The sequence below is a fragment of the Thalassophryne amazonica genome, chromosome 1 (assembly GCF_902500255.1).
Source record: "Thalassophryne amazonica chromosome 1, fThaAma1.1, whole genome shotgun sequence".
Lineage (NCBI taxonomy): Eukaryota > Metazoa > Chordata > Actinopteri > Batrachoidiformes > Batrachoididae > Thalassophryne > Thalassophryne amazonica.
The window spans coordinates 164,969,927-164,990,352 of record NC_047103.1 but is presented as its reverse complement, the minus strand read 5'-3'; the positions used below and the strand labels follow the sequence as shown (position 1 = coordinate 164,990,352).

At 45.3% G+C, this 20,426-nt stretch overlaps 1 protein-coding gene across 15 annotated transcripts in view; it reads left to right on the top strand.

Annotated features, from left to right (window-relative positions):
• The window catches only part of LOC117517476 (protein unc-80 homolog), a 162,615-nt gene that overhangs the window by 73,283 nt on the left and 68,906 nt on the right, over positions 1–20,426 (top strand). For 10 of the 15 annotated variants that reach the window (XM_034178615.1, XM_034178574.1, XM_034178560.1 and 7 more), the window contains 6 exons: positions 6,434–6,606; positions 9,906–10,118; positions 10,224–10,359; positions 10,489–10,622; positions 19,139–19,337; positions 19,438–19,647. In XM_034178615.1, the coding sequence (XP_034034506.1) occupies positions 6,434–6,606; positions 9,906–10,118; positions 10,224–10,359; positions 10,489–10,622; positions 19,139–19,337; positions 19,438–19,647 (1,065 nt within the window). The remainder of the gene's footprint in view (positions 1–6,433; positions 6,607–9,905; positions 10,119–10,223; positions 10,360–10,488; positions 10,623–19,138; positions 19,338–19,437; positions 19,648–20,426) is intronic. The other 5 variants (XM_034178607.1, XM_034178599.1, XM_034178542.1 and 2 more) reach the window with 2 other exon arrangements.

Here is a 20,426-nt window from a genome sequence, read left to right as displayed (position 1 = left end):
CGCACCGTGGAAAATTCTACAGCTAGCCAGGCCCCTGTAGTCGGTGCGGACCAAGGTAGCTTAGCTGCTGTTAGTTTCCCTCTGGCAGATCCCGAGCAGCCGGGAAAGCAGGCCGACTGGGTGACTGTGAGGAGGAAGCGTAGTTCTAAACAGAAGCCCCGTGTACACCACCAACCCGTTCACATTTCTAACCGTTTTTCCCCACTCGACGACACACCCGCTGAGGATCAAACTCTGGTTATTGGCGACTCTGTTTTGAGAAATGTGAAGTTAGCGACACCAGCAACCATAGTCAATTGTCTTCCGGGGGCCAGAGCAGGCGACATTGAAGGAAATTTGAAACTGCTGGCTAAGGCTAAGCGTAAATTTGGTAAGATTGTAATTCACGTCGGCAGTAATGACACCCGGTTACGCCAATCGGAGGTCACTAAAATTAACATTAAATCGGTGTGTAACTTTGCAAAAACAATGTCGGACTCTGTAGTTTTCTCAGGGCCCCTCCCCAATCTAGCCGCATGTTCTCCTTGAATTGCTGGCTGTCTGAGTGGTGTCCAAAAAATGAGGTGGGCTTCATAGATAATTGGCAAAGCTTCTGGGGAAAACCTGGTCTTGTTAGGAGAGACGGCATCCATCCCACTTTGGATGGAGCAGCTCTCATTTCTAGAAATCTGGCCAATTTTCTTAAATCCTCCAAACCGTGACTATCCAGGGTTGGGACCAGGAAGCAGAGTTGTAGTCTTACACACCTCTCTGCAGCTTCTCTCCCCCTGCCATCCCCTCATTACCCCATCCCTGTAGAGACGGTGCCTGCTCCTAGACCACCAATAACCAGCAAAAATCTATTTAAGCATAAAAATTCAAAAAGAAAAAGTAATATAGCACCTTCAACTGCACCACAGACTAAAACATTTAAATGTGGTCTATTAAACATTAGGTCTCTCTCTTCTAAGTCCCTGTTGGTAAATGATATAATAATTGATCAACATATTGATTTATTCTGCCTTACAGAAACCTGGTTACAGCAGGATGAATATGTTAGTTTAAATGAGTCAACACCCCCGAGTCACACTAACTGTCAGAATGCTCGTAGCACGGGCCGAGGCGGAGGATTAGCAGCAATCTTCCATTCCAGCTTATTAATTAATCAAAAACCCAGACAGAGCTTTAATTCATTTGAAAGCTTGACTCTTAGTCTTGTCCATCCAAATTGGAAGTCCCAAAAAACAGTTTTATTTGTTATTATCTATCGTCCACCTGGTCGTTACTGTGAGTTTCTCTGTGAATTTTCAGACCTTTTGTCTGACTTAGTGCTTAGCTCAGATAAGATAATTAGTGGGTGATTTTAACATCCACACAGATGCTGAGAATGACAGCCTCAACACTGCATTTAATCTATTATTAGACTCTATTGGCTTTGCTCAAAAAGTAAATGAGTCCACCCACCACTTTAATCATATCTTAGATCTTGTTCTGACTTATGGTATGGAAATAGAAGACTTAACAGTATTCCCTGAAAACTCCCTTCTGTCTGATCATTTCTTAATAACATTTACATTTACTCTGATGGACTACCCAGCAGTGGGGAATAAGTTTCATTACACTAGAAGTCTTTCAGAAAGCGCTGTAACTAGGTTTAAGGATATGATTCCTTCTCTATATTCTCTAATGCCATATACCAACACAGTGCAGAGTAGCTACCTAAACTCTGTAAGTGAGATAGAGTATCTCGTCAATAGTTTTACATCCTCATTGAAGACAACTTTGGATGCTGTAGCTCCTCTGAAAAAGAGAGCTTTAAATCAGAAGTGCCTGACTCCGTGGTATAACTCACAAACTCGTAGCTTAAAGCAGATAACCCGTAAATTGGAGAGGAAATGGCATCTCACTAATTTAGAAGATCTTCACTTAGCCTGGAAAAAGAGTCTGTTGCTCTATAAAAAAAAAAGCCCTCCGTAAAGCTAGGACATCTTTCTACTCATCACTAATTGAAGAAAATAAGAACAACCCCAGGTTTCTTTTCAGCACTGTAGCCAGGCTGACAAAGAGTCAGAGCTCTATTGAGCTGAGTATTCCATTAACTTTAACTAGTAATGACTTCATGACTTTCTTTGCTAACAAAATTTTAACTATTAGAGAAAAAATTACTCATAACCATCCCAAAGACGTATCGTTATCTTTGGCTGCTTTCAGTGATGCCGGTATTTGGTTAGACTCTTTCTCTCCGATTGTTCTGTCTGAGTTATTTTCATTAGTTACTTCATCCAAACCATCAGCATGTTTATTAGACCCCATTCCTACCAGGCTGCTCAAGGAAGCCCTACCATTATTTAATGCTTCGATCTTAAATATGATCAATCTATCTTTGTTAGTTGGCTATGTACCACAGGCTTTTAAGGTGGCAGTAATTAAACCATTACTTAAAAAGCCATCACTTGACCCAGCTATCTTAGCTAATTATAGGCCAATCTCCAACCTTCCTTTTCTCTCAAAAATTCTTGAAAGGGTAGTTGTAAAACAGCTAACTGATCATCTGCAGAGGAATGGTCTATTTGAAGAGTTTCAGTCAGGTTTTAGAATTCATCATAGTACAGAAACAGCATTAGTGAATGTTACAAATGATCTTCTTATGGCCTCGGACAGTGGACTCATCTCTGTGCTTGTTCTGTTAGACCTCAGTGCTGCTTTTGATACTGTTGACCATAAAATTTTATTACAGAGATTAGAGCATGCCATAGGTATTAAAGGCACTGCGCTGCGGTGGTTTGAATCATATTTGTCTAATAGATTACAATTTGTTCATGTAAATGGAGAATCTTCTTCACAGACTAAAGTTAATTATGGAGTTCCACAAGGTTCTGTGCTAGGACCAATTTTATTCACTTTATACATGCTTCCCTTAGGTAGTATTATTAGACGGTATTGCTTAAATTTTCATTGTTACGCAGATGATACCCAGCTTTATCTATCCATGAAGCCAGAGGACACACACCAATTAGCTAAACTGCAGGATTGTCTTACAGACATAAAGACATGGATGACCTCTAATTTCCTGCTTTTAAACTCAGATAAAACTGAAGTTATTGTACTTGGCCCCACAAATCTTAGAAACATGGTGTCTAATCAGATCCTTACTCTGGATGGCATTACCCTGACCTCTAGTAATACTGTGAGAAATCTTGGAGTCATTTTTTATCAGGATATGTCATTCAAAGCGCATATTAAACAAATATGTAGGACTGCTTTTTTGCATTTACGCAATATCTCTAAAATCAGAAAAGCTGAAAAACTAATTCATGCATTTATTTCCTCTAGGCTGGACTATTGTAATTCATTATTATCAGGTTGTCCTAAAAGTTCCCTAAAAAGCCTTCAGTTAATTCAAAATGCTGCAGCTAGAGTACTGACGGGGACTAGAAGGAGAGAGCATATCTCACCCATATTGGCCTCTCTTCATTGGCTTCCTGTTAATTCTAGAATAGAATTTAAAATTCTTCTTCTTACTTATAAGGTTTTGAATAATCAGGTCCCATCTTATCTTAGGGACCTCGTAGTACCATATCACCCCAATAGAGCGCTTCGCTCTCAGACTGCAGGCTTACTTGTAGTTCCTAGGGTTTGTAAGAGTAGAATGGGAGGCAGAGCCTTCAGCTTTCAGGCTCCTCTCCTGTGGAACCAGCTCCCAATTCAGATCAGGGAGACAGACACCCTCTCTACTTTTAAGATTAGGCTTAAAACTTTCCTTTTTGCCAAAGCTTATAGTTAGGGCTGGATCAGGTGACCCTGAACCATCCCTTAGTTATGCTGCTATAGACGTAGACTGCTGGGGGGTTCCCATGATGCACTGTTTCTTTCTCTTTTTGCTCTGTATGCACCACTCTGCATTTAATCATTAGTGATTGATCTCTGCTCCCCTCCACAGCATGTCTTTTTCCTGGTTCTCTCCCTCAGCCCCAACCAGTCCCAGCAGAAGACTGCCCCTCCCTGAGCCTGGTTCTGCTGGAGGTTTCTTCCTGTTAAAAGGGAGTTTTTCCTTCCCACTGTAGCCAAGTGCTTGCTCACAGGGGGTCGTTTTGACCGTTGGGGTTTTACATAATTATTGTATGGCCTTGCCTTACATTATAAAGGGCCTTGGGGCAACTGTTTGTTGTGATTTGGCGCTATATAAAAAAAATTGATTGATCTGCCCCAGAGGCATTCAAAACTAAATAAATAAATAAAACCCTTCCATTTTCCTCCTCAAAATATTATCTTTGGAAAATCTATCTACCTAATAAACATCACTAGTGATGTGACTACATCCTCCTAAAACACACATTTTAACCATTTTGACGTATTCACCATCAAAGTCACCATCAAACACTGATTTCACACTATAAAAATTTCAGTTTTTCCCATTCATTTCAAGAGGGCCTCGAAGGGCATTACCCTACATGATGTCATCAAAGCCCATATTCCTCTCAGCTTCATGTTTCTGAGCGTTTACCAGCAGCAGGTGAAATCAGGTTAATTTCCCCATGTTTATGACTTCATTTCTCAGGGCACATAGCACCAAAAATATAATGCAATACTGTATATCCATATTTTCATAATTCTTTATGTAGTCAACTCATTTGACTTTTTTTTTTTTTTACTAGTGACACACACTTTCATGGTGGATTCACAGAATCAGGATATTTTAAAAAAACATATCTGAATACTTCCTGGGCTGAAGAAATAGGGAATAGGATATTTGGAATACTTGTCCATTTCCTGACCTTTCTCTGTGAGTTCAGAGGGCATCGACCTTGACTTAACATTTCCTTGGTCACATCGTGAATATCCTTACCTCTGTTCCACTGCACTAATTCTGAGCTACTGGTCCTTCAGGACAAATTTTTCTTAGAAAAACTCTTGTCATTTGTTTGTGCATATATCTGTTTATATTTATTTTTGTAAAGTTGACAAAAATTCAGAAAACAAACCCCCATTTTACAGTGTTTAAAAGAAATCAATTCCAAATTTCAAGCATTCATCATGTTCATCCAGTTCCACTCCAGATGTTGAAGGTTTCTATTGAAAACCAGACTAGCCTTTCTACCATGAAAATTGGTTCATTACTAATGACCCACTTTTCATAAACTTCTGCATAGATCTGACAGGAATAGGAATGTTTCAAACATTTAAGTAGAACTGCAGAGCAGGTAGGTCAGTGGGATAAGGAGTTGGGCTACTGATGTGTAGACTTGGTCTTGGTCTTAGTTTGGCCACTCGGGCTAGACCTTGGGTTTTTAGCCAACTGATCAGAGCGCCTGCCTCCCATGGTGGAGATTGCAAGTTCACATCCCGAGGGAAGTGAGTGGGAGGAGTCAAAATCACAACATAAAGCAAGCCACTACAGTCACACTACCTGTCTTTGTTTTTGGACAAGATGCTTCATCTGCATTGTCTCAGTCCACCGAGCTGTAAATAGGCACTAGCCTTGGCTGTGGAAGCAACCGGAGTCTGATCCACTAAATGCTCCACAATCCGGGGATAAGCATCAGCACCAGTGGGCCTCACTGCCCCGTATACCAGGACTTAAGATCTGATAAATGGGTGGAGCCATGAATAAATAGATTTCATAGCAAATCTGGATTTATTAAATGACAAATATTACATGAGGCGTCAGTTTTTGAGATGCACACAACACAATCAGCTCATATGGGACTACAGAAAATTCAGGCAGTTACTCATATTTTTTTTTATTTGCAAGTACAACATTTGTTACCCAGTTGATGTCGTAGCACGATAACATTCCGATGTCTAAAAAATCAAACCTTCTCCATTTGAATGCCAAATGTGGTGAGATTGTGCGTTCCCCCTCGTGTTGCCACAGTGTGTCATCTTCTCCGGACAGTCACAGCTTGCTGTCATACAGCAGAACAAACAAAGCTGTGTGGTTTCATGTTTCCAAATTCTTCCAAATGTTGTTTACTTTCTCGTACGAAGGATGCATGTTCTGATATCTGAAATGATGACCCCTTTCCTCTTTCTTTCTCTATATGTATTTCAATGCCAAAACAGTGAAAGTAGAGTATTTATGGGCAGCGCTTTATTTTTTTTAAAACCATCTTTCTGCTGTCATTTGTCGAGCATGACGTCACTGCCCTCTGCGTCTCTTGTGTGGTGATGTGAGGTGGTATTTATTGGTATAAGATGCCATTTATTTGACACACATGTATCCTCGTTTTTACCTGCCAAATCAAAAATCCAAGTCTTACGGTACCATCGCTTTTTGCTGTGTGTCCATCTTTCACTTCGGCTTCATTCCTGGTTTTTGTTAAATGTCCTCAATGATGATATCACGTATCGCTAAATTTTCTGCCGTGCTGCTGTTGATGTGAAGTAATCAACGGTGCATTTTTTCCCCTTTCACTTGTTCTGTTCTCTCTTGGTCGTTCACCGTCTCCGACAGGCCCTCATGGGTTTCAGGAATGTCTTGCGGCCAGTCAGGAGGCCATGAAGAACAAGAACGTGGTGAATTTGGGCGCCATCCGACAGGGTATGAAACGTTTCCAGTTCCTCCTGAACTGCTGTGAACCAGGAACCATCCCTGATGCCTCTATACTGGCTGCAGCCCTCGACCTGGTCTGTTCTCATCATGCACTCAGCTCTCATATTTATTTTTCACACGAGTGCATCAAATATGCCACCCTTTGTAATAAAATCAGTCATACCCACAGTTGCAATCAGAGGCTGCAGATGCAGACCCTCAGAATAGTAGTGTGCCCTCTGCACAAGCAGAGTGGACTTATATCACAAAACCACCTTTGTGGCCAATCTGAATATTGCGCCGGTGTTCTGTTGAGATGAGGTGCATCGTCGAGCTGAGGTGCCACACACTTCATCTCGACAGATATGTCTGTCAAGATGAGATGCGTCGTCGAGATGCGGTTCCTCACGTAACTGCATATGTGTGCACTGAAAAAAATTACTTGACGAAGTTTGTTTATTTTGATGGGCAAGTAAATGTATAAATTGTTCATCCGAACGTAGAAATGTATAAAATCTACTCACTATAAAATGTAAGTATTTTTAACCTGGAGTTATTTCGACTTATTTCGACAGGCAAAATATACATATACATACATTTATGCTCCTAATGTAAAATACAGAAAATGTTTTACTTACTAGGCTATAAATACACTGAATACAATTAATAAAAAAAACTTTGAAGGAAAAAAAAATGCGTATGCGCAGTTCAGTGGTGGGCACACTTCCGATAATCCGGTAACAGATAATTATCGAAGATAATGTTTTCATTATCGGATTATCTTTTTAGATAACTTTAAAAACCATTATCGGACTAATTATCTTCCAATGAATTGTCGTCCGATAACTTTTAGACCGATAACGTAGTAAACCAAGCTGAACAGCAGCAACCCATTTTTAAAATTTAAAATCAGTTGAGACCTACCTGTTGAAAGTTTGCTAAGAGATGTATAGTTCTACCCTCCGCAAACAGAAGCGAGCTTGTTTCAGGAGAAATCACTCTACTCTCTGCAGGCAAAGAAGAACTGGTCACAAAAAAAAAAAAAAAATCATTTTCTTTAACACCATACTGATACATTGGCAATATCACCCAAGTCATCCAGAGGCATACATTTTTCACTTGTGGTTCAAATTTTAACCAAACTAATTTTGGACAAGTTATTTAAAATTACTGTCATGTCTGAACTTTTATAAAGTGAAAACATCAGCTATATGTTTTAGTTTTAAAGTAATGTGCTAATTTTTAAGGTTTTGTGAGCACATGCTGTGCCCAGCAGTGCATTATGGGTAATCTCAGTACGTTCACGACAGGACAAATGCATTTCAGACACTCTGTTCAGGCTCCATGGACACCAGCATTAAACTCTAGTGCCTAAAACTCTTGTGAATATATTCTCTGGGTTTATAGACGTTACTGTATTTGCGTTTGTTAAATTCCACGCATCTTAAATCAATGTAGCAGACACGGATTATGTGGAATTTTGTTTTGGCAAGTTTTCAAGGCCTCTACTGCCATCTACTGGCCAGTAGTGTTCATGGCAGTATTTGCCCTAAGTACTAAGCATCTGGGCACCAGTAGATGGCAGTGTTCTATTTATTTTGACCCGGGTTTTATCAGATGGTTGTCAAATCAACGTTTTGGCTTTGCAAATGGCTTTTTTTTTTTTTTTTTTTTTTACAATTTAAGTTTAAAAACAAAACAAAACAACAACAACAACAACAAAATTACAAGACAGCTCTGCGGTGTTTGCACATGCACAGTGCGAGCGGTTGGACGCTTGTAGCTCTTCAGCAGCCAGACCAGAATAATATCAAACAGGTTTGATTTTCATTCGACCATATGATCGGCAATCAGGAGGTGGTCGTGAGATGTTGAACGCAGTTTGTTACTCCATGTACACTACATGATGCAGGATGTGCGATTAACCTGAAACTCGGTCCAAAAATTTCTCACGCGAATGAAAAATCATCTGAAAAAGGGTCAAAACTCGCACAGTGTAAAGCCAACATTTATGTGTCAAGACAATATTGAGTGCACGTTTTACATCATAAAACGTGCGCACATCATAAAATGTGCACACAGCACTAACAAAACTTGCGCCCATTCTCTCCACATGCAAAACATTTTGCAATGACACTTCCAGGGCTCCGTAAAAATGCCTGTTTTTACAAATAAAAAATGGAATATTTTATCTGTAAACACCAACACACGACACACGTGACATTAGCGTGTTGGTTTACATAATGAATGACTGAACCAATCAGTGTTTAGCAGAGGCACTTTTACCCAGAATCTGTCTGTGTTTGTTACAAAACCTCAGAATTAGTGCATTATTCAACATTAAAAGATATATGTTATATTTTAACTTTGTACAAATGACAGAATTGACATTAATGGAGTTATTCTATCAGTATTCACACAAAACCGTAAGTCAGGATGCCTTTATTTTTCAAGACCTTGGCCTGACTGGAGCATTGTGATTGGTAGAGAGCTGGCTTTGTGGCTGCTCTCAGGGTGCTTCAGTGCTGTAGCCGTGTAGCTTCCAGAAGGGGGCAGCATGTTCAAACATAGAAGTGCTGGCTCATTGTTTGGGTCTTTTGTTGCTTTTTATGCTTCCAGAAGCGATCGTGGTGTTTAAACTCAAATTCAGCTTGTTAGCAGTTGCAAATGTACTAGAGACAATAGTAGAATTTATCAGTTATCATTATCTGTAACTTCCAATACATTTTTGGGTGGTTCATCAGTTTATCTTTAGCAAAGATAACTTTTCAGTTATCTGATTATCTGTTATCGAAGTTAATTTTTTGGTTATCTGTGCCCACAACTGGCGCAGTTGCACGTCGAGCGAGTTACATCACCTCCACATGTGCAGTTGCGCGAGGCACCTCATATCGACGGGTGACGTCTTCAAGTCCGGGGTAGAGCGATGTGGCCTCATCTCAACTTTCACCTCATCTCGACGGGACACCGGCCCATATGTAAATAGCAGAACAACTCTGCGCTCAACTTTACATGTTTAGTACAGTCGTTTCTTTTGCTTCACTCTCGTGACATTAAGAACAACATGCATCCAGGAAAAATTTACCCAGAATGTATTGTTTCATCAACATCTGGGTTTTTTAGCCAACAAAAACACTTCCTCGAGCATTAGAACGGTGAAGGTTTTCGCTTAGCTGCGGCTGGCTAATGTGCTTTATTTTTACTGTTGCAACTCAGCTGCACCTTGTTGAATGGAACATGCCATCTTTCACCACATGAAATATTCTTACCATTGCACGAATGAAAAACTTTATTCATTACATTTCAATACATTTCATTATTTGTATAATAATTCACACAATAGAGTTGCAAGAATTAATCAGTTATTACTACAACTGTTAATGGTTTTTTCCAGGAAGCTCCAGTCGTAGCTCGCGCTTCCCTCTTCCTTGAATGTGCCAGATTTGTCCATCGCTGTAACCGTGGAAACTGGCCAGAGTGGATGAAGGGCCACCATGTCAATATCACCAAGAAAGGCCTGTCCAGGGGCCGATCACCTATCGTGGGCAACAAAAGAAACCAGAAACTCCAGTGGAACGCTGCTAAACATTTCTGCCAGTGGGGAGATGTAAGTAAAAAACTGTTCCCAATGTGGAGGTAGGAGCCAGTTAAAGTGATTCATTTGTAACTAACTTGTGTTAATTGTGTGTATGTTTGTGTTTTATTCACTTAGGCCATCAGCACCAGGCTGACTGAACTCTGTCACTTGGACAGCGAGAGTCCTGCCAACATCTTGGGTTACATTTACAACGAAGACACGAAAAGAAGAATGAGAAAAGAAGACGAGGAGGAAGACTATTTAGAGGACAGTGAGTACGAGGCACAAACACGTCAGCAGCTTTAATTATTTCTTTATTACATTGTAAAAACATTTTATGGAAGATTTTTCGCACTGTTCACTAGAGTATTTTTTTTTCTAACCTCCACCCCCTCCAAAGATACAGTCAATCCTACAAAATGTGGGTGTCCATTTGCTCTGAAGATGGCTGCCTGCCAGCTGTTGTTGGAGATCACCACGTTCCTAAGAGAGACCTTTCCCTGTTTGCCTCGACCACGCACAGAACCACTCGTGGTTAGTGTCTAATCTTCTGTGTCCAAACTAAAAACAATTTTTGGCATGTATTTCCTCTCTGAATTTTGGTTGCACGTGTTTGGTATGTGATCATCACAATAACAAGAAAGGAAAAAGGATTTTTGCAAAGCACTTATTGGAGTGCATACCTCTGCCAAGTCTCCAAGCCCTTATTGTAATGAATTGCAATGTTGATTCTTCAAAGCAATTTCTTGATCCATTTTTAATCCAGCTTTCTCTCAGTCATCACCCTGTGATAGCCTCTCTCTCTCTCTCTCACTGCACTGTCACAATCTGATTAGTTCATCCAAGTGTGTAAGAATAGGTGCCATAGATCCCCAAGTTAAAATGTCCAAGTTTACAACAGAAACAAGAGCAATCTGAGATTTCTGACGTCTGCCAAGATACCTGGTTTCCACAACACAATGCAATAACTGCATACTGAACCAGAATGGTCCGACTGATCAAGATGTTGCAATCTGATATTTAATTGACAAGCTGAAACAAAATAATGTCTTCCGGATCTTGGTTTTGCATCATGATGTTGTATCTTTCTACTGCAGAACCTGTATATTGATCCGGATCACTCCCAACATCCAACACTAACAGGGTCTTCCTTTGTACAATAGCCACATGTGATTTTTACAAATTGTGTTACAAGCCATCAAGCAGATTTGAGATGATCCTCAAAAAGGTGAAAATTTAAGAAATGATCCAGAATTGGGATCCTGATCCAAATCCAGTCCAAAATTTATTTAGTCTTCCACACATATCTATGTGTGGTGAAAATTTCATCAAAATCCTTAGAAGGCTATATAAAGTGAAATCTTCATCTACAATGCAGATCCAGATCCAGATTACCTCCAAAATGTAATGGTGTCTTCCATCCCCTAATATGTATCTGTGGTGCAAATTTGGTGAGAATTCATGAAGTAGTTTTGACGTAATCCTTCAAAGCCTGTGTAAAGTGAAATCTTGATCAGAATCCGGATCCGTTTCACCTCCAAAATTCAGTGGAGTCTTCCCTGCCCAAATATATATCTGTGATTCAGATTTGGTGAGAATTCATGAAGTTTTGTTGGGGAAAGTGTAGTGACACGGACCCACAACAGGGGGCGCAAATGAACGGTCAATAGATGAGCCAAAAGGTAACAATTTAATGTTGTGAATGTGCACAACGAATATACAGACAATCTCAGAATCTGATAGCAGTCAATACACAAAGGTGACGTGTGGGCAGGCTCGAGGGTAGAAGACGTCTGTCCTGAGAAGAGCCGGAACTACACGATTTCCGCCGCCACAGAACCTGGTGAATACTGGAGCCGCCAAGTCCCGAATTCCCAGGTGATCACCGTCCCCGACTGTCGGATCTGGTACTGCTGGCGAGGAGCACAAACAGTGAGATGTGGGTGTGTGCACACACCCAGTAACAAAAACAGTCAGAAGGTGGAAAGTCACCTCCACCTCTAATCACACACTCGTGCAGCTCCTGTTAACCACTTATCTGGTTGGGGTGTGAAGCGAAGCCGTCGCTGATCACACCAAAACGCCAATCCCACAGATAAGGCAACACCCACAGGAAAACGGCTGCAAAGAAGTTCAGACTATAAAGTCAGTGTTAAGTTCAGATACAGCAGAGAATATTACCTTCACAGGTAGATGATATCTCGGCAGCGAGGTGGAGATGACATCCGGCTTTTATGGAGTGATGAAATGATGGGTGACAGCTGTCATGAGTTGATGTGTGACAGCTGTCACTCCCGGTTGTGTCCGTGGCGGCAGCGCCCTCTCGTGCCTGAAGCCCGCACTTCAGGCAGGGCGCCCTCTGGTGGTGGGCCAGCAGTACCTCCTCTTCTGGCGTCCCACACAACAGGACCCCCCCCTCAACGGGCGCCTCCTGGCGCCCGACCAGGCTTGTCCAGGTGACGTCGGTAGAAGTCGGCCAGGAGGTCCGGGTCCAGGATGAAGCTCCTCTTCACCCAGGAGCGTTCTTCAGGTCCATACCCCTCCCAGTCCACCAGATACTGAAACCCCCGGCCCTTCCGACGGACGTCCAGGAGCCTGCGAACCGTCCATGCAGGCTCCCCATCGATGATCCGGGCAGGAGGCGGCACCGGTCCGGGAGCACAGAGGGGTGAGGTGTGGTGTGGCTTGATCCGGGAAACATGAAAAACCGGGTGGACCCGGACTGAGGACTTTGAGGATCTTGAATGGATCAATATACCTGTCCTTGAGTTTGGGTGAGTCCACTTGGAGGGGGATGTCCTTCGTTGAAAGCCACACCTCCTGCCCGGGCTGGTAAGCAGGGGCCGGGGGAACGCCGGCGGTCTGCATGGGCCTTAGCCCTCATCCGGGCCTTCAACAAGGCAGAACGGGCGGTGCGCCACACCTGACGGCATCTTCGCAGGTGGGCCTGGACCGAGGGCACACCAACCTCTCCCTCCACCACGGGGAACAATGGGGGCTGGTACCCCAGACACACCTCAAATGGGGAGAGGCCAGTGGCAGAGGACACCTGGCTGTTATGGGCGTACTCGATCCAGGCCAGATGGTGACTCCAGGCCAATGGGTGCGCGGATGTAACACAGCGGAGGGCCTGTTCAAGTTCTTGGTTGGCCCGCTTTGCCTGTCCATTCGTCTGAGGGTGATACCCGGACGAGAGGCTCACGTTAGCCCCCAGTTCTCTGCAGAAACTCCTCCAAACCTGTGAGGAGAACTGAGGCCCACGGTCCGAGACAATGTCAGTTGGTATCCCATGCAGTCGTACGACGTGGTGGATCAGGAGGTCTGCTGTCTCCTGGGCTGTAGGGAGCTTCGGGAGGGCCACGAAGTGGGCCGCCTTGGAGAAACGGTCCACTATCGTGAAGATGGTCATCATGCCCTGGGACGGCGGGAGGCCCGTGACAAAGTCCAGGCCAATGTGAGACCAGGGGCGATGAGGCACAGGAAGCGGTTGCAGAAGTCCTTGTGTCTTGGAGTGGTCTGCCTTGCCCCTGGCACAGGTGGTGCAGGCCTGGACATACTCCCGGACGTCGGCCTCCATGGACGCCCACCAGAAGTGCTGCCAGACAACTGCCACGGTCCTACGCACCCCTGGATGACAGGAGAGCTTGGACCCGTGACAGAAGTCCAAGACTGCAGCTCTGGCCTCTGGTGGGACATATAAACGGTTCTTTGGTCCAGTTCCGGGGTCCGGGCTCTGTGCCAGGGCCTCCCGGACGGTCTTCTCCACGTCCCAGGCCACGATAGTGGACTCCGGAATGATGGGCTCCGGTGGATCCGACAGCTCAGTCTTGACCTCATCTTCATGCACCCGGGACAAGGCATCCGATCTCTGGTTCTTGGTCCCGGGGCGGTAGGTGATTCGGAAGTCAAAACCCCCGAAGAACAGTGACCAGCGGGCTTGCCTGGGGTTCAGCCGCTTGGCGGTCTTGATATACTCCAGGTTCCGATGGTCAGTGAAAACCGTGAATGGCACAGACGCTCTCTCCAACAGGTGTCTCCACTCCTCAAGAGCCTCTTTCACCGCAAGGAGTTCTCGATTGCCCACGTCATAGTTCCGTTCAGCTGGGGTCAACCTGCGAGAAAAGTAGGCACACGGGTGAAGAACCTTAGCGGTCTCTCCGCTCTGGGATAGCACGGCTCCTATCCGTGAGTCAGAAGCGTCCACTTCAACCACGAACTGGCGGCTAGGGTCGGGCTGCACCAGAACTGGTGCAGACGAGAACCGGCATTTCAACTCCTTGAACGCGGCTTCGCACCGATCTGACCAGGTGAAGGGGACTTTTGGAGAGGTCAGGGCTGTCAGGGGGCTAACTACCTGACTGTAGCCCTTAATGAACCTCCTGTAGAAATTTGCGAAGCCGAGGAACTGTTGCAGCTTCCTACGGCTTGTTGGTTGGGGCCAATCTCTCACCGCTGCAACCTTGGCCGGATCAGGGGCGACGGAGTTGGAGGAGATGATGAACCCCAGGAAGGACAAAGAGGTGCGGTGAAACTCACACTTCTCACCCTTCACAAACAGCCGGTTCTCCAACAACCGCTGCAGGACCTGACGTACATGCTGGACATGAGTCTCAGGGTCCGGGGAAAAGATGAGTATGTCATCCAGATATATGAAGACGAATCGGTGCAGGAAGTCCCGCAAGACGTCATTAACCAAAGCTTGGAACGTCGCGGGGGCATTAGTGAGGCCGAACGGCATGACCAGGTACTCAAAATGACCTAATGGGGTGTTAAATGCCGTCTTCCATTCGTCTCCCTTCCGGATCCGAACCAGGTGATACACATTCCTAAGGTCCAGTTTGGTGAAAATTTGGGCTCCATGCAGGGGCGTGAACACTGAATCCAACAGGGGTAAAGGGTATCGATTACGAACCGTTATGTCGTTCAGCCCCCTGTAATCAATGCATGGACGGAGTCCGCCATCTTTCTTGCCCACAAAAAAGAAACCTGCACCCATCGGGGAGGTGGAATTCCGGATCAGCCCGGCAGCTAATGAGTCCCGGATGTAGGTCTCCATTGATTCGCGCTCAGGACGTGAGAGGTTGTACAGCCTGCTGGACGGGTACTCAGCGCCCGGGACCAAATCAGTGGCACAATCGTACGGATGGTGCGGGGGAAGGGTGAGCACCAGATCCTTGCTGAAGACATCAGCAAGGTCGTGGTACTCAACCGGCACCGCCGTCAGATTGGGAGGGACTTTAACCTCCTCATTAGCATTTACACCGGGAGGAGCCGAGGATCCTAAACACTTCCGGTGGCAGGTTTCGCTCCACTGAGTCACAACCCCAGACGGCCAATCAATCCGGGGATTGTGTTTAATCATCCATGGGAAGCCAAAAATCACGTGGGAGGTAGAAGGAGTTACAAAAAACTCAATCTCCTCCCGGTGATTCCCAGACACTACCAGGGTTACAGGTAGTGTCTTGTGTGTGATAAAAGGGAGAAGTGTGCCATCTAGTGCTCGCACCTTCACTGGCGAAGAAAGCGCCACCAGAGGGAGCCCTACCTCCCTTGCCCATCTGCTATCCAGCAGATTCCCTTCTGACCCCGTGTCCACCAGTGCTGGGGCTTGAAGGGTTAAATCCCCGCTCAGGATTTTAACTGGGAGTCGTGTTGACAGTTGTGTATGACCCACGTGAATGTTTTGACCCCCCCTCAGCCCAGTCTCTAAGGGCGGGCCTTTGTGTTTTGACCGTTTGAGGCAGTCTCTCTGCTGATGCTCACTCAAGCAGCAGACAAAACACTCCCCGCGGACCAGCCTCCTCTGTCTGAATGTGGCCCTGCTCGTGTCCCTAGCACCGTCAGCAGGGGGAGCTGTAGCCACACGGAGCGCTGTGGCTGTGGAGCGTGGGGAAGACGGCTCTCTTTCGGACCCGGGAGGAAGAGGGACGGCTTGTGCCTGACCACGCCCTTCGCCTCGCTCCCGTCGGCGTTCTTCTAACCGATTGTCCAATCGTATAACCAAATCGATAAGCTCAGCCAAATCCCGCGGTTCCTCCTTAGCCACCAGGTGCTCCTTCAGGACCGACGACAGTCCGTTTATGAAGGCGGCGCAGAGCGCAGTCATATTCCAGCCGGATCTCGCAGCCGTGATGCGGAAGTCGACTGCATATTCGGCTGCGCTGCGGCGCCCCTGTCTCATTGACAGCAGCACGGTAGACGCGGTTTCGCCTCTGTTAGGGTGATCAAAAACAGTTCTGAGCTCCCTCACAAACCCAGTATAAGAGGCGAGGAGCCGTGAACTCTGTTCCCAAAGCGCTGTAGCCCAAGCGCATGCCTCGCCTCGAAGCAAATTAATCACGTAAGCCACCTTGCTGGCGTCAGACGCGTACATCACGGGATGTTGTGCAAAGACGAGCGAACACTGCATAAGAAAGTCCGCGCACGTCTCCACACAATCTCCGTACGGCTCTGGGGGGCTTATGTATGCTTCAGGGGATGGTGGGGGGGGGTCGTTGAATGACCAGTGCAATGTCTGTATTCGGCACCAGGTCGGCAGGAGGAGGAGCTGCAGCAGCGCCCTGAGCGCGCGCTTCCATCTGCACGGTGAGAGCCTCCATCCTGCGATTAAGGATGACGTTTTGCTCGGTTATCAGGTCCAGCCGAGCGGTAAAGGCGGTGAGGATGTGCTGCAACTCACCAATCACGCCTCCAGCCGACGCCTGCGCACCCTGCTCTTCCATTGGCTGTCCAACAGATGGTTGACGCCCCTCGGGATCCATGACGTTGGCCGAGATATCCTGTTGGGGAAAGTGTAGTGACAAGGACCCACAACAGGGGGCGCAAATGAACGGTCAATAGATGAGCCAAAAGGTAACAATTTAATGTTGTGAATGTGCACAACGAATATACAGACAATCTCAGAATCTGATAGCAGTCAATACACAAAGGTGACGTGTGGGCAGGCTCGAGGATAGAAGACGTCTGTCCTGAGAAGAGCCGGAACCACATGATTTCCGCCGCCACCGAACCTGGTGAATACTGGAGCCGCCAAGTCCCGAATTCCCAGGTGATCACCGTCCCCGACTGTCGGATCTGGTACTGCTGGTGAGGAGCACAAACAGTGAGATGTGGGTGTGTGCACACCCAGTAACAAAAACAGTCAGAAGGTGGAAAGTCACCTCCACCTCTAATCACACACTCGTGCAGCTCCTGTTAACCACTTATCTGGTTGGGGTGTGAAGCGAAGCCGTCGCTGATCACACCAAAACGCCAATCCCACAGATAAGGCAACACCCACAGGAAAACGGCTGCAAAGAAGTTCAGACTATAAAGTCAGTGTTAGGTTCAGATACAGCAGAGAATATTACCTTCACAGGTAGATGATATCTCGGCAGCGAGGTGGAGATGACATCCGGCTTTTATGGAGTGATGAAATGATGGGTGACAGCTGTCATGAGTTGATGTGTGACAGCTGTCACTCCCGGTTGTGTCCATGGCGGCAGCGCACTCTCGTGCCTGAAGCCCACACTTCAGGCAGGGCGCCCTCTGGTGGTGGGCCAGCAGTACCTCCTCTTCTGGCGGCCCACACAAGTTTTTTTTTTTTTTAACGTAATATTTCAAAGCCTGGGCAGCGCGGTGGATTAGTGGTTAGCACTGTTGCCTCACAGTGAGAAAGTCGTGGGTTCAATTCCTGTGGCCTTTCTGTGTGGAGTTTGCATGTTCTCCCCGTGTTTGCGTGGGTTTCCTCCGGGTGCTCCGGTTTCCTTCCACATCCAAGGACATGCGGGTTAGGTGGATTGGAATCTTTGAATTGTCCTTAGGTGTGTGTGTGGGTGTGTCTGTGTTTGTTTGTCTGTTTGTGGCCCTGCGACAGACTGGCATCCTGCCCTGGGTGTACCCCACCTCACGCCCTGTGACTGCTGGGATAGGCTCCAGCCCCCCGTGACCCTTAATTGGACTAAGCGGTAGAAGATGGATGGATGGATGGACTTTAAAGCTTATATAAAGTGAAATCTTAATCTCTAATCCGGATTCGGATCACCTCCAAAATTTAATGCCATCTTCCATTGGCTAATATCTATCTGATGAAAATTTCATCAGAATCCATGCAGTAGTTCTGACGTAATCCTGCTAACAGACAGACAGACAAATAAATAAACGCCAATGATTTTATTACATCCTTGGCGGATGTAATAAACAGGTTTATAGCCTGGTTCCAAAAAACTGATTTCCCATTCATGATAACTCTACGGAGACATGTTTAAATAACACATCAGTTTAAGTTATTTTAAGACATAGCATTATAAATAATTATGGATGTTGCCGCATGTAAGCCAGTGTATACTGTTACCAGGTGGCCACTGCTGACTGAGGACAGACTATCTACATAAGACGTTTAGTACTCCAGCATCTCTGTTGAGTGAAATTTTAGTGTCATTTAACGTGTGTAGTAGTACTGTTAGCAGTAATTAGCAGGTATTGATAGCTTACTTTTTAATACCCGTATCCAAACCAACCATTATTAAAGGCATTTACAGTCTGTAAAAATACACTAAGTTATTTAGTCACCCGAACCCAGGTGACCTAGCCTGTTAGCCTTAGCTAGCTTGGTAATTTTGAGAAAGTTGGGTGTTTTAAGATTTTATTCATCCCACCCAGGCCACAGTGGTCTTGCCCACACTTCACCCCTTGACCCATTTATGGGTTGGCAGAGAATCAGGTGGGGTTGGGCACTGCCAGGGTGGCATCGTCCAAAACCAATCCATTGGATTGCTCAGAAAACCTATGCTTAATGTGATAGAGAGTTTGTCCAGTACATATACAGTCTATGGTCAGTGTTGTTGCAATACCAAAAAACCCCAATTTGATATTATTTCCCCAGCAGGCCGCATGCTGTCTTCCATTTCAAGCTAGACCCAAATGTTTCATCAGCAATGACCGTTTCATGAGTTTTTATATCCTGTTCATAAACAGACATGTGTGAACATATCCCATCCTTGGTGCAGGTCGTAGGACCACAGGATTCACAGGAAATCTATTCCACTGATTGTACTGACGGGTGTTTTTAGGATCTGGACAGTTGCCGCCTGCGTCTTGATCCTGAGTTCGGTCGACATCGCTACGAGAGGAAGATAAGCTTCGCTGGTATCCTTGATGACGAGGATGGGCATGATTCCCTCAACAGTAGCAGCCATACTCTAAAATCAGACATCACTTGTGAAGAAAAAAAGCCCCCAGAGCCTCAGGGTGAGACCCGCCGTGACATAGGTGGGGACTGCGCACTTATTACAGATTTTTCCCATTGGTTGTTTGTTTTTTTTTGTTGTTGTTGCTGTTGTTGTTTTCATTTTTGTTACTTCTTCTGCAGCACCAATCCGGAAGATTCGTATTGGAGGCTCCCGGCTGCTTCAGATCAAAGGTGCCCGTAGTTTCAGAGTGAAGAAAGGTGGCTCCTTGTCCTCTATACGGCGGGCGGGGAGCCTCAAGAGCACCAAGCTGACCCGACAAGACTCCGAGTCAGAGAACGAAGACGGTCTGCTGTCCCAAACGCAAAGCAGAGACACCGTTACCGACATTGGTAAGTATATCACGAGACATGTTCATACTTGGACATGTCTCATTAATTAGGGAAGCAGCGTGGCTTAGCAGTTAGAACTGTTGCCTCACAGCAAGAAGATTGTGGGATCGCTTCCCACCTGGTCCTTTCTCTTTGGAGTTTGCACGTTCTCCCCGTGTTCATGTGGGTTCCCTCCAGGTGCTCTGGCTTCTTCCCACTTCAGAAGATATGCAGGTTAAGTCAATTGATGACTGTAAATTAGGTGAATGTGTTTGTTGTCCATCTATGTGTGGCCCTGTGATAGACTGGCATCCTGCCCAAGGTGTACCTCACCCCACGCACTATGACTACTGGGAGAGGCTTCAGTCTCCCTTGATTGGAGTAAGCGGGTATAGAAAATGAATGGATGAATAATTATAAAGAGACTTATATGGTATATTCATTTAAAAATACTATGAAATGTTTGAAGATTGGACAGAGGGGTTTATGTGACTGTTGTTACCACTTTCAGTGTGTGTGTATCCAGTTGAATACCTCAAGAACTGCTTGGCCAATTTCATCCATATTGCATGAATGTGAATTACATTTCAGTATGACATTAATATGAAGGCCAAAGGTCAAGGTCAATCAAGGACATTTGACAGTCTGAAAATCACATTTTTCACAAAAACTTCAAAACTAAGAGAGCATTCCTCAGTGCACTCTCTTTGTAAATCGCCATATATTTGCGAGTGCAATGGCGTTTTTGCACGATTTTATCTACACACACAAATCTTCTGTAAATCAAATCATCAATGATT